Below are 15,213 nucleotides of genomic sequence, written 5' to 3' on the forward strand. Positions count from 1 at the left end.
AAGGCACTCCACGTGGCCAGATACTGGTCAAAGGACATTTAATCAACTACCAAGCTTGCAAGCTTTGTGTTTTGTCTGTTTGTTTGTTTGCTTTGTTCTGTTAGAAATGTAATACAATTGACTGGTTGCCCTGACATGACAAATAATTTTTTATTTTTATGGGTGCATTGTCATGACGTTCAGGCATTTTATGTATTGTCGAAGGCTTTCATGGCCGGAATCACCCTTAATACATTTCCTCATGATGTGGTGACCCCCAACCATAACATTATTTTCGTTGTTACTTCATAAACTGTAATTTTGCTACTGTTATGGCCCAAAGCAGTTGCTCTCCTCCGAACCCAAGAACGGAAAACGGAATGTTGGTGGGCAGGAAAAGAGATTGAAAGATGGGCTCAAAGCCAACCTTACAAACTGTGGCGTAGACACTGAGAACTGGGAAGCTCTGGCCCTTGAGCGCTCCAGCTGGAGGTCAGCTGTGACCAGCAGTGCTGCAGAATTTGAAGAGGCACACATGGAGGGTGAAAGAGAGAAACGTGCCAGGAGGAAGGCACGTCAAGCCAACCCTGTCCGAGACCGCCTTCCACCTGGAAACCAATGACCTCACTGTGGGAAAACACGTGGGTCAAGAATTGGGCTCCACAGACAGCTACGGACCCACCACCAAGACACCGAACTTGGAGGACCATCATCCTTGGACTACGAGGGATCGCCTAAGTAAGTAAGTAAGTAAGTAAGTACCTGATATACAAGATTTTTTAAATTCCCTGGACCAAATTTGGCACAAATGCCCAATAAACCCCAATTTGAATACTGATGGGGTTCAGGAAAGGATTGATTTTGTCATTTGGGAGTTGTAGTTGCTGGGATTTATAGTTCACCTACAATCAAAGAGCATTCTGAACTCCAATGATGGAATTGAACCAAACTTGGCACACAGAACTCTTATGACCAACAACAAATATTGGAAGGCTTTGGTGGGCATTGACCTTGAGTTTGGGAGTTGTAGTTCACCTACATCCAGAGAGCACTGTGGACTCAAACAATGATGTATCTATATGGACCAAACTTGACACAAATACTCAATATGCCCAAATGTGAACAGTGATGGATTTTGGAGGAAATAGACCTTGACATTTGGGAGTTGTAGTTGCTAGGATTTATAGTTCACCTACAATCAAAGAGCATTCTGAATCTCACCAACGATGGAATTGAACCAAACTTGGTATATAGAACTCCCATGGTCAACAGAAAATACTGGAAGGGCTTGGTAGGCACAGACCTTGAGTTTTAGAGTTGTAGTTCACCTACATCCAGAGATCACTGTGCACTCAAACAATGATGGATCTGGACCAAACTTGGCACGAATACTCAATATGCCCAAATGTGAACACTGGTGGAGTTTGGGGAAAACAGAATCTTGACATTTGGGAGTTGTAGTTGATGGGATTTATAGTTCACCTACAATCACAGAGCATTCTGAACCCCACCAACGATGGAATTGGGCCAAACCTCTCACACCGAACCCCCACGTGGGCCACAGCAATGCGTGGCAGGGGACGGCTAGTAAAAGTATTTAAAAACACAATGGATTAAAACAATAACATTAATTATATAATCATATTTGTTTCCATTATCATAACAGTCATCATATGGTCCAATTCAATGTCCAAAGTGCCGTTGTGCCTGCTAGACAAAAGCCTGGTTCCAAAACCATGATTTCTGTTTTTTTCCTAAAGGAAAGAAGGGAGGATGCCGATCTAATCACACTGGGGAGCAAGTTCCACAAGCGGGGGGTCACTACTGAAAAGGACCTGTCCTTCGTCTCCAGCAGACGCATTTGCGAGGCCAGAGGGACCGAGAGCAGGGTCTCCCCGATGGATCTTAAACTACGAGGCAGAATGTAGTAAACTACCCTGGTGGATTGTAAACTACGAGGAGGAATATGGTTGTCAATTCCACAAGCGTGGGGTCACCACTGAGAAGGCCCTGTCCCTCGTCCCCAGCAGACGCGTTTGCGAGGCCAGTAGGACCGAGAGAAGGATCTTAAACTACGAGGTGGAACGTAGTAAACTACCCCAGTGGATCGTAAAGTACGAGGCGGAATATAGTTGCCAATTCCACAAGCGTGGGGTCACCACTGAGAAGACCCTGTCCCTCGTCCCCAGCAGACGCGTTTGAGAGGCCAGTGGGACCGAGAGCAGGGTCTTCCCGGTGGATCTTAAACTACGAGGCGGAACGTAGTAAACTACCCTGGTGGATCTTAAACTACGAGTCGGAATGTAGTAAACTACCCCCATGGATTGTAAACTACGAAGGGGAATATGGTTGCCAATTCCACAAGCGTGGGGTCACCACTGAGAAGGCCCTGTCCCTTCTCCCCAGCAGATGCGTTTGCGAGGCCAGTGGGACCAAGAGCAGGGTCTCCCCAGTGGATCTTAAACTACGAGGCGGAACGTAGTAAACTACCCTGGTGGATCGTGAACTACAGGGTGGAATATAGTGGCCAATTTCACAAGCATGGGGTCACCATTGAGAAGGCCCTGTCCCTCGTCCCCAGCAGATGCGTTTGCGAGGCCAGTGGGACCGAGAGCAGGGTCTCCCCAGTGGATCTTAAACTATGAGGTAGAACATTGTAAACTACCCCGGTGGATCGTAAACTACGGGGTGGAATATAGTGGCCAATTCCACAAGCTTGGGGTCACCATTGAGAAGGCCCTGTCCCTCATCCCCAGCAGACACATTTGCGAGGCCAGGGGGACAAAGGGCCTCCTCAATGGATCATAAACTATGAGGTGGAACAAAGTAAACCACCTTGGTGGATCGTAAACTACGAAGCGGAATATGGTTGCAAATTCCACAAGTGTGGGGTCACCACTGAGAAGGCTTTGTCCCTCATCCCCAGCAGACACGTTTGCGAGGCCAGTGGGACCAAGAGAAGGGCCTCCCCAGTGGATCCTAAACTACGAGGCTGAATGTAGTAAACTACCCTGGTGGATCATAAACTATGGGGTGGAATATAGTGGCCAATTCCACAAGTGTGGGGTCACCACTGAGAAAGCCCTGTCCCTCGTCCCCAGCAGATGCATTTGTGAGGCCAGTGGGACCGAGAGAAGGATCCTAAACTACGAGGTGGAACGTAGTAAACTACCCCGGTGGATCGTAAAGTACGAGGCGGAATATGGTTGCCAATTCCACAAGCGTGGGGTCACCACTAAGAAGGCCCTGTCCCTCGTCCCCAGCAGACGCGTTTGCAAGGTCAGTGGGACTGAGAGCAGGGTCTCCCCAGTGGATCTTAAACTACAAGGCGGAACGTAGTAAACTACCCCCGTGGATTGTAACTATGAGGTGGAATATGGTGGCCATACAAGACCCAGTGTCCCTAGCTCACGCCCCGCGATCCAACGGCATGATGCCTCTCCTAATGAGGTATATTCCCAGCCAAAGCAGGCTTAAGGAGCCCTACACTATGATCTCACCATCTTGTTTCTTGTGAGGAAACAAGGGAGGTCTTTTCAACCTCCTTCCCAAAGTCAACTTTGACATCAGCTCGAAAGAGAATCCCAGAAAGAGAACAAGAGGCGCTCTCAGCTCTCTGGTGGGAAGAAGCCGAGCAGATCCCGTCCTCCAACCCTCTCCACCTCCTGCCTGACCCCAAAAGAGGATCTTCTGGATTATGGGACACACTGCGGGCCATTCATCTCCAAAGATAGGAATGCCAACGAGCTCGTGGAACAATTAACTAACTATATCAAAGGACTGACTGGAAACAAATATGGATTTTCAGTTTGGAAATGACTGGAAGTGACCGTGAGGCCAGGCAGCCTTTCTCTACAAAGATTACTTTGGTCCTGTTTTAATTAACTTTGAGAACGGGGAGGATTTTCTCAAGACCTCTGGAGCACAACAGTTTGTGTAAAATGTGGGTTGATATAGATCACAGCAATCGGACTTTGCTTGCTGTAAATACAAGAGTCTTAACATCAACTGATAACATGTTTCTTCCTATTTCGCGTCGACTGGCATCCCAAGAATGGTAACTCCACTTGTGTGAACCCAAAGGGTCCGTTGGAGTCCATTTAGGACCGTCTGGTTGACCTCGCTCATTGCTCTTTACCAACTTGGAAAGGAAGTTCCCCATCCTTAATAGCATATCATAGAATCATAGAATCATAGAATCAAAGAGTGGGAAGAGACCTCCTGGGCAATCATCCAGTCCAACCCCATTCTGCCAAGAAGCAGGAATATTGCATTCAAATCACCCCTGACAGATGGCCATCCAGCCTCTGTTTAAAAGCTTCCAAAGAAGGAGCCTCCACCACACTCTGGGGCAGAGAGTTCCACTGCTGAACGGCTCTCACAGTCAGGAAGTTCTTCCTCATGTTCAGATGGAATCTCCTCTCTTGTAGTTTGAAGCCATTGTTCCATTGCGTCCTAGTCTCCAGGGAAGCAGAAAACAAGCTTGCTCCCTCCTCCTCCCTGTGGCTTCCTCTCACATATTGATACATGGCTATCATATCTCCTCTCAGCCTTCTCTTCTTCAGGCTAAACATGCCCAGTTCCCTAAGCCGCTCCTCATAGGGCTTGTTCTCCAGACCCTTGATCATTTTAGTCGCCCTCCTCTGGACACATTCCAGCTTGTCAATATCTCTCTTGAATTGTGGTGCCCAGAATTGGACACAATATTCCAGGTAAAGTGGTCTAACCAAAGCAGAATAGAGCATGGGTAGCATGACTTCCCTGGATCTAGACACTATGCTCCTCTTGATACAGGCCAAAATCCCACTGGCTTTTTTTGCCGCCACGTCACATTCCTGGCTCATGTTTAACTTGTTGTCCTCGAGGACTCCAAGATCTTTTTCACACGTACTGCTCTCGAGCCAGGCGTTGTCCCCCATTCTGTATCTTTGCATTTCATTTTTTCTGCCAAAGTGGAGTATCTTGCATTTGTCACTGTTGAACTTCATTTTGTTAGTTTTGGCCCATCTCTCTAATCTGTCAAGATCGTTTTGAATTCTGCTCCTGTCCTCTGGAGTATTGGCTATCCCTCCCAATTTGGTCCCGTCTGCAAACTTGATGATCATGCCTTCTAGCCCTTCATCTAAGTCGTTAATAAAGATGTCGAACAGGACTGGTTCAGTTCAGTATTTCTCAACCTGAGGGTTGGGACCCCTGGAGGGGGGGGGTCATGAGGGGGTGTCAGAGGGGTCGCCAAAGACCATCAGAAAATACAGTATGTTTTGTTGGTCATGAGAAGTTTGGCCTGATTCTATCATTGGTGGAGTTCAGCATGCTCTTTGATTGTAGTTGAACTATACATGTTCTGGAACAGCTGTTCCAGGAGCTCCAATTTTATTTGCTTTGAATTAAATGTCTGTTTGCAATCCCAGGCTTGGGATTTTGCAGCAGGGTGGCTTCCTGTTATAGTTTGCAATCATAGGGCAAGCCACCTGTCAATTATCGTTAGGTTCCCTGGTCCTGCCCCTTTTTGAGTTTTGGAGAGAATAGGAGCCTTTTTGAGTCAGTTCTCACAGAGAAGCCTTTCGCACAGGACATGAAACCAAGAGCTCCTGTAGAAAGCTTCGTCTTCTATGGCTTGGCCGGGGAGATATACAGCCTACAGCTTAGCCAGGGAGAAAAGGCCCCACAGCTTGGCTGTGGATTTTGCAGCCTTACAGCTCCTTTGCTGAGGGACTACATGCCAGCCATCACAGCAATCCTGAATTCCTTCTTTTCCCCTGGAAGTCTACAAAGCTCTGCTTGGTAAGGGTCGCTCACATAAGTCAGATGCAGTTGGTACCGGGTGCAGGGGCTCCACGCCAACAGAGGCAAAGACGGACTGCCCAGATTAGAGGTTAAGGATTTTCCCCTTAGTTAGTATACAGTTATGAAGATAGTGCCTGTTCCCAGTGGACAAGATTGAAAGAGCCAATAGACCAGTGGTTCTTAACCTTCCTAATGCCGTGACCCCTTAGTACAGGTCCTCATGTTGTTGTGACCCCCAACCATAATGTTATTTTCGTTGCTACTTTACAACTGTAATTTTGCTACTGTTATTTTCAGTCACTGGACCAAATTTGGCACAAATACCCAATAAGCCCAAATTTGAATACTGGTAAGGTTGGGGGTGATTTTGTCATTTGGTAATGCTGGAGTCGCTGGGATTTATAGTTCACCTTAAATCAAAGAGCCTTTTCAACTCCACCAATGATGGAATTGAATCAAACTGGGCACGCAGAATTCCCATGACCAAGAGAAAATACTGGGAAGGTCTGGTGGACATTGACCTTGAATTTTTTGGAGTTGTAGTTCACCTACTTCCAGAGAACACTGTGGAGGAGGGAGCAAGCTTGTTTTCTGCTTCCTTGGAGACTAGGACGTGGAACAATGGCTTCAAACTACAAGAGAGGATATTCCATCTGAACATTAGGAAGAACTTCCTGACTGTGAGAGCCGTTCAGCAGTGGAACTCTCTGCCCCGGAGTGTGGTGGAGGCTCCTTCTTTGGAAGCTTTTAAGCAGAGGCTGGATGGCCATTTGTCAGGGGTGATTTGAATGCAATATTCCTGCTTCTTGGCAGAATGGGGTTGGACTGGATGGCCCAGGAGGTCTCTTCCAACTCTTTGATTTCAATGATTCTATGATTCTATCTATGACTCAAGCAATGATGGATCTGGATCAAATTTGGCACAAATACTCAATATGCCCAAATGTGAACACTGGTGGAGTTTGGGGAATATAAACCTGGATATTTGGGAGTTGTAGTTGCTGGGATTTGTAGTTCACCTACAATCAAAGAGCATTCTGAACTCCACCATTGATGGAAATGAACCAAACTTGGCACACAGAACTCCCATGACCAACAGAAAATACTGGAAGGGTTTGGAGGGCATTGACCTTGAGTTTGGGAGTTGTAGCTCACCTATATCCAGGGAGTTGGGCCAGACTTCCCACATAGAACCCCCATGACCAACAGAAAATAGTGTGTTTTCTGGCTCCACCAGTGTTCACATTTGCACATATTGTGTATCCATGCCAAGTTTGGTCCAAATCCATCATTGTTTGAGTCCACAGTGCTCCATCATCACAGCCTGCAAAGAAACTATTGGATATCAAACCAAGAAACATCAAGATTGATTTGACGAAAATGACAACGAGATCCAACAACTAATTGACAAGAAAAGGAAAGCCTGCCAAACGTGGCAGAGAGACGTAAAATGTGCTGCTAAGAAAAAGATCTACGCCAGTGCAAAAGCTGAGGTCCAAAGAAGAACAAGAGAACTCAAGAACATCTGGTGGACAAAGAAAGCTGAAGAAATCCAACCCCTGGCAGATACCCATGATGCTCAGGGATGTTTCAAAGCCACAATCGTCATCTACCAAGAAACCATGGCATACAGCATCTACGCTCATCAGATGGAACCAAACTCATGAAGGACCAAAAAATCAATTGGAAAGAACACGACCAAAGCCTCCTGAACCGCAGCTCCAATGTGGCCAAATAGGTTCTCTCACAAATCCCGCAACAACAAACCAGGGATGAGCTTGCAGCACTGCCTAGTCTGGAAGAAGTCAGCAATGCCATCAGCCAATGAAAAAATAACAAAGCCAGCGGACCTGATGGGATCCCTGCTGAAAAATTTAAAGAGGGAGGACCTGAGCTGACACACCAACTCCACCAGCTCATAGAAAAAGTGTGGGTGACCGAGAAAATCCCAGCAGACTTCAAGGATGCCACCATCATCACCCTCTTCAAAAAAGGGGAAAGAACAGACTATGGAAACTATCGAGGTCTCTCCCTCCTAACCTCAGCTGGGAAAATCCTCGCAAGAATCCTTGCAAACCACCTTCTGCCCCTCTCAGAAGACACCCTCCCAGAATCCCAGAACGGCTTCCACCCCTCCAGAGGAACCGTGGACATGATCTTCACTGCACGACAGCTCCAAGAAAAATGCAGAGAACAAAATCAACCTCTGTACATGGCATTCATTGACCTTGCAAAGGCATTCGACACAGTGAATCGCAGCGCTCTCTGGACCATCCTCCACAAAATCGGGTGCCCAAGCAAATTTGTGAACATCCTGCGGCTCCTCCTTGATGACATGATGGCAACAGTCTTGGACAGCAATGGCTCCCAAAGTGACCCATTTAAGGTGGAATCAGGTGTCAAATAGGGATGTGTTATTGCCCCAACTTTATTCTCCATCTTCATCGCTATGATACTTCACCTTGTTGATGGGAAGCCAAAACCAAGGTCACAACAGCATCTGTTATAGAACTCCAGTATGCTGATGACAACGTCGTCTGTGTGCATTCAGAAGACCTACAAGCCATTGTTTTCCCTCTGTTGTTGGACACAGGATATTATCTGAGAACACAGAAATGCTGGACCACTCTAACAACCACCATGTCAGACTACACAGAGAAGCCATTGAAATCCACAAGCATGTGGACATTTTCAACAGAAAGGAGGAAACCATGAAAATGAACAAAATCTGGATCCCAGTATTAAAAAACTCTAAAATTACAATAGCAAAACAACAGAGAGGAAACAAACAAGGACATCTAATCACCTCTCAACAAAAGATTGCCCCAGGCATTGCCAGGCCATCAAATGCTAATCAAGGTGGTCAGTTGAAACATTCACACCTAGCTCCAGCAGAGAAGAGCTCCTTGCCCCACCCTGGTCATTCCACAGATATATAAACCCTTTTTCCTACTTCCAACAGACCTCACAACCTCTGAGGATGCTTGCCATAGATGCAGGCGAAACGTCAGGAGAGAATGCCTCTAGAACATGGCCATATAGCCCAAAAAAACCCCTACAACAACCCAAAAATCATGCAGTCTCAATCTGATCCAGCATTCCAAATGGAAATTTGCTTTGAGATAAGAGCAATTTGAGTTAAGAGTGCAGCCAAAGAATGAATTAAACTCTTAACTCAAGGCACAACTGTATATCCCCCAAGAGACCTGATGAAACGCCAACCCTGAGTTCCCTTCGAAAGCCCGGTAACTCAACCAAAAGCAGAAGGACTCCAAGATTGAACAAGCTTCTGCTGCATCGATGCTGCTTGCGCTTGCAAAACCTTTCCGTTTGCTCTTCAGCTAGAAGGTTAATTAGATCGCCCTCAATCCTCCCTTGCTCTCAAAATAAATGTTTGCCAAGCATATTGCTGTGAGGAAAAAATAAAAGGAGGAGCATATTTGAAAACACGATTGAGGCCTGAAGATGAATAACATCTGAAATGTCAGAACAGCATTCTCGCCTTCAACACGCAACATAGAATCCTAGAATCCTAGAGTTGGGAGAGACCTCCTGGGCCATCCAGTCCAACCCCATTCTGCCAAGAAGCAGGAATATTGCATTCAAATTACCCCTGACAGATGGCCTTCCAACCTCTGTTTAAAAGCTTCCAAAGAAGGAGCCTCCACCACACTCCAGGGAAGGCAGAGAGTTCCACTGCTGAACGGCTCTCACAGTCAGGAAGTTCTTCCTCGTGTTCAGATGGAATCTCCTTTCTTGTAGTTTGAAGCCATTGTTCCACATCCTAGTCTCCAGGGAAGCAGAAAACAAGCTTGCTCCCTCCTCCCTATGACTTCCTCTCACATATGTATACATGGCTACCAGGTCTCCTCTCAGCTTTCACTTATGCAGGCTATGTCAGTGGCATCTCCGCACAGCAAAGCAAGGAAACACATCGATCACAGTCTCCTTTAGGCTATAAACTAATTTATTGTACAACTATTTACATTAGAAGCTAAGCATATCGTAAAACTGCTTCTTCTCCATCCGGCAGCTACATCGCAAACACAGAACACGCTGTTATCAGCATTAGTCCACACCTCCTGCATTCCAGAGTGACGTATGACATACGACACACTACGCTGCATCCATTGCTCTCTGCACAAAGATTTATGACCTCTCTAGGAATGCACATAACATTGCATTTTTAAACATACAAACACACTTTGAAATCTACATTATACATTTCAAAACACATTAACAGGCTAAACATGCCCAGCTCTTTAAGCCGCTCCTCATAGGGCTTGTTCTCCAGACCCTTGATCATTTGAGTCCCCCTCCTCTGGACACATTCCAGCTTGTCAATATCTCTCTTGAATTGTGGTGCCCAGAATTGGACACAATATTCCAGGTGTGGTCTAACCAAAGCAGAATAGAGCATGGGGAGCAGGACTTCCCTGGATCTAGACACTCGGCTCCTATTGATGCAGGACAACATCCCATTGGCTTTTTTTTGCTGTTATTATTTTGTTGTTGTTGTTGTTGTTGTTGTTGTTATTATTATTATTAATCTCCTTGAATTTTCATGCCCAGATCTGGACACAATATTATAGAGAAGAAGAACAAGATGATGATGGTGATGATGATGATTATTATTATTACTAGCCGTCCCCTGCCACACGTTACTGTGGCCCAGTCTGTGTACATGTGTTTTGGGTGTGCATCTATGTGTTTATGTGTGTGTATATATTTGTGTTTGCATATATATGTGGGTGTATATATGTGCGTGTGTATATATTTGTGTGTTTATATGTGTACATGCATATTGTGTATATGTGTGTGCTTGTCTATATGCATATTTGTGTGTATATATGTGTGCATGTGTATATATGTATATGTACATGTATAAGTGTGTATATGCGTATATTTGTGTGTGTTGAGGCTCAGCGTCTTGGCAGCGAATCTACTACTACCAGTTGCAGGAGACAGAGGAGTGATGCTGAGTCAGAGCTGGATCAGCGTCCGCTGAAGTGCATTCGTGAAATCATTTTGGCCCCGAGCGATTCGGAGGACTTTGCAGGGTTCGGCCCTGAGGAGCTAATAGAGTCAGATTACCGGAGAGTAAAGCATGTTGCCAGTGAGTCTGACAGTGATGATGACACCCTGAGTAAAAGGCTTAAAGATACAGCTGACAATTCCAGTTCAGGGGAACTGGAAGCCAGTGAGGGAGAAATGGAGGAGGAACTGGATTGGACTCTTGTTAAGAACATTAGGGACATATGCACTCAAGCCACGTCCAGTGACGAGTTCGAAGGGTTCCACGATACATGGAAGGCAGTTTCATCTGGGCAGGATCAGGAATTGGATCAAAGATGGCAGCGTCGTTGGCGTGGTAATGAAGAAGCAGCTGAGGGAAATGATCCAGATGCTAGTGATGAAAGCCAATCAAGTGATAGTGACTCTCAATAAATTGGGAGCGCTGGGATGTGTAACTTTGCAGAAGACAAAGTGTTGTTTGTGTGCTTTGTGCTGCCTAACCTCTGTTTGGGTCCCTGGTATCCAGCTATCCTGCCTTGTGTGTCTTGACTTCGGAACCGTGCTACGTGAGTGACTTCATCCTGCCCCTGACCTTGGAATCGTCTTTGGACTACGCAACTGTTTACTGGACTTTGTTATTGCTCTGAACTCTGCTTGATTAAGAAGCTGTTTTGATTTTGTGTTTGCCACACGCTCATGTTAACTCCTGCTTTCCTTTTTTGCTGAGCTCAAGTCCTGGAAGATCCAGCGGCTTATCTCTTTTTTTGTTTACTTGCCTGAAGGCTCTTTTGTTTTGTTAATTAGCACTGCTGTTAAGTGCTCTTACTGATAGAGACTCATTAAAGGCTTCTGTTAACCCTTCAACTGCTGTGTGAGACAATCTCTGGTACCTGAGTCACAACAGTGTGTGTTTGTGCATATATGTGTGTGTGTATATAAATGTGTGCATGTGTATATGAGTGTATGTGTATATGTATATATTAAGGCAGGGCGGTTTCGTTCGTTAATTTCGTAATTCGTTATTAATTCGTTATTTTTTTTATAACGAAGCGATATTGAACCATTCAGGAGCAACTAAAAATCGAAACGAATTTTTCAATTCGTTTTGTAATTGGTTCGTAATCCTTTCATAATCGTTTCAAAATTGTTTCGTTATTATTTCCGTATGTCTGGTGCAAGTTTTATAGCTGTTATTTGTTTTACCAGTGATAAAAAAATAAATTATCACACCAGCAGTCAACAACAGAGGGAGAGGGAAGCTTCAGAAGTTCCCCCTGTCCCATTTGAAGATGGTTTTTAGCATATTGCGCAATCGTGTCCGCCATTAACGAATCGATTCGTAATTGTTTTGTATTTGTTTCGTAATTGTTTTGTAATTTACGAAATTTTGTAAATATCAAACTTTTTTAAAGAAAAATTTCGGAATTCTTTTAAAAAACGAAACGTAAAACGCCCTAAAAACGAATCAATTTTAGAAACAATTTTTTCCGTCGTTGCCCAGCCCTAGTGTTTATGTGTGTGTATATATTTGTGTATTTGTGTGTTTATATGTGTACATGCATATTGTGTATATGTGTGTGCTTGTCTATATGCATATTTGTGTGTATATATGTGTGTGACAGCAAATCCTAGAGAAGATAATTATGCTGGGGAAAGTGGAAGGCAAAAGGAAGAGGGGCCGACCAAGGGCAAGATGGATGGATGGCATCCTTGAAGTGACTGGACTGACCTTGAAGGAGCTGGGGGTGGTGACGGCTGACAGGGAGCTCTGGTGTGGGCTGGTCCATGAGGTCACGAAGAGTCGGAGACGACTGAACGAATGAACAACAACAACAACAACATGTGTGTATGTATGTGTGCATGTGTATATGTACATGTATAAGTGTGTATATGTGTATATCTGTGTGTGTTTGTGCATATATATGTGTGTGTGTATAAATGTGTGCATGTGTATATGAGTGTATATGTATATATGGTGTTGGGGGGGGTTAAGTCTGTTCTGCTGGGGTTTTGTGTGTGTGTGTGCATGTGTTTAGGGGTTATGGACACTTGTTGGTCTGTTAGGGGTATAGTGTCCAAATTTGGTGTCAATTCGTCCAGTGGTTTTTGAGTTATGTTAATCCCACCAATGGACATTACATTTTTATTTATATAGATTTATGTATTTATTTATATTCTGCCCTTCTCCAACTCAGAGCGGATCACAGTGTAAACAGATACCGGCAAACATTCAGTGCCTTTGAAACACAAGGAAGCACAAATACACAGGCAAAGGCAAAGGCTTCCCCTTTCATCTCCAGCTTTGGAAGATGTGGCCAAACCAGGAGAGAGTGGTGCTACGTCTTCCCTGCGCCTTCCAAGCCCTTCTCACCTTAACGTTTCTGTGGTGTATCCTCGAGGGCTGGCATTTCACACTGCTGGTGTTGCAGCAGCCCGTGCAGCGCTTCACCTCGACGCACGGCGGCCAGATCAGAAAGTTCGCAGACGTCGGGTCGATCTGACTCCGCGGGATCTCATAGATAACTGTTCGTGTTTTGCAGACCGCAGGAATCGCTTCCTCTGGAAAAGGAATGAGAGAGAGATGGATTAGCAACATCTTTTTTTCCTTTGGAAATAGCTCACAAGGGCCCATCTACGCTGCCACATAATGCAAATTAATTGTATTGTGCCAGATTACATGGCAGTGTAGACTCATATAATTCAGTTCAATGCAATTCATGTTGGAAATAGCAACTTTCTCAAGCCTCCATTATTTATTTGTTATGTATATAATTGTTTTCTGTATTGCATATGTGTATATTGGTCTGCAGTTTTTCTTTAACTCTATGTTGTGGGAGGGGCTGCAGGTCATGTGATCAGAACGGGGATTGTTCAGGACTCAGACTCCATTTTAGGACAGTATTGCTTTCAGGCGCCAGCAAGAACAGTATGCTTAGAGACTTCAATGTAGGAACAGTATGCCAAGAGACTTCAATGTAGGAACGGTATGCTTAGAGACTCCATTGGACTTTCAAACTAGATGGAGACTCTATAAGACTCTCATAACAGAGAGATGCTTTATTTACTATTTACTTTATTTGTATTCTGCCCTTCTCAGCCTTCAGGCAACTCAGGGCGGTTTACAGAGGCAACTATTCGATGCCCAAGATTTTGGACTACTGATTCTAAGAAATGATCAGAACTGGGATTTTTCAGGACTCAGACTCCATATTAGTATTGTTGTTGTTGTTGTTGTTGTTATTATTATAGAACTGTTTTGCTTTCAGGCTCCAGCAAGAACAGAATGCTTAGAGACTTCAATGTAGGAACAGTATGCTTAGAGACACCATTGGACTTTCAAACTAGACGGAGACTCTATAAGACTCTCAGAACAGAGAGATGCTTTATTTACTATTAACTATATTTGTATTCTGCCCTTCTCAGCCCTCAGGCAACTCAGGGCGGTTTACAGAGGCAACTATTCGATTCCCAAGACTTTGGACTACTGATTCTAAGAAATGATCAGAACTGGGATTTTTCAGGACTCAGACTCCATATTATTATTATTATTATTATTATTAATATTATTATCATTATCATTATCATTATCATTATTATTATTATTATTTTAGAACTGTTTGGCTTTCAGATGCCAACAAGAGCAGTATGCTTAGAGACTTGAATGTAGGAACAGTATGCTTAGAGACTCCATTGGACTTTCAAACTAGATGGAGACTCTATAAGACTCTCAGAACAGAGAGATGCTTTATTTACTATTTACTATATTTGTATACCACCCTTCTCAGCCTTCAGGCAATTCAGGGTGGTTTACAGAGGCAACTATTCGATTCCCAAGACTTTGGGCTACTGATTCTAAGAAATGATCAGAACTGGGATTTTTCAGAACTCAGACTCCTTATTATTATTATTATTATTATTATTATTATTTTAGAACTGTTTTGCTTTCAGGCGCCAGCAAGAACAGTATGCTTAGAGACTTGAATGTAGGAACAGTATGCTTAGAGACTCCTTTGGACTTTCAAACTAGACGGAGACTCTATAAGACTCTCAGAACAGAGAGATGCTTTATTTACTATTTACTATATTTGTATTCTGCCCTTCTCAGCCCTCAGGCAACTCAGGGTGGTTTACAGAGGCAACTATTCGATTCCCAAGACTTTGGACTACTGATTCTAAGAAATGATCAGAACTGAGATTTTTCAGGACTCAGACTCCATTTATTATTATTATTATTATTATTATTATTATTATTGAACTGTTTTGATTACAGACGCCAGCAAGAACAGAATGCTTAGAGACTTGAATGTAGGAACAGTATGCTTAGAGACTCCATTGGACTTTCAGACTAGACAGAGACTCTAAGACTCTCAGAACAGAGAGATGCTTTATTTACTATTTACTATATTTGTATACCGCCCTTCTCAGCCCTCA

At 44.3% G+C, this 15,213-nt stretch overlaps 1 protein-coding gene across 1 annotated transcript in view; it reads right to left on the reverse strand.

Annotated features, from left to right (window-relative positions):
• The window catches only part of LOC137095203 (platelet-derived growth factor subunit A-like), a 125,429-nt gene that overhangs the window by 24,967 nt on the left and 85,249 nt on the right, over window positions 1-15,213 (reverse strand). The window contains exon 4 of the mRNA XM_067461598.1: window positions 13,154-13,341. Coding sequence (XP_067317699.1) covers window positions 13,154-13,341 — 188 coding nt within the window. The remainder of the gene's footprint in view (window positions 1-13,153; window positions 13,342-15,213) is intronic.

Source organism: Anolis sagrei, chromosome Y (assembly GCF_037176765.1).
Source record: "Anolis sagrei isolate rAnoSag1 chromosome Y, rAnoSag1.mat, whole genome shotgun sequence".
In the NCBI taxonomy this organism is placed as follows: domain Eukaryota; kingdom Metazoa; phylum Chordata; class Lepidosauria; order Squamata; family Dactyloidae; genus Anolis; species Anolis sagrei.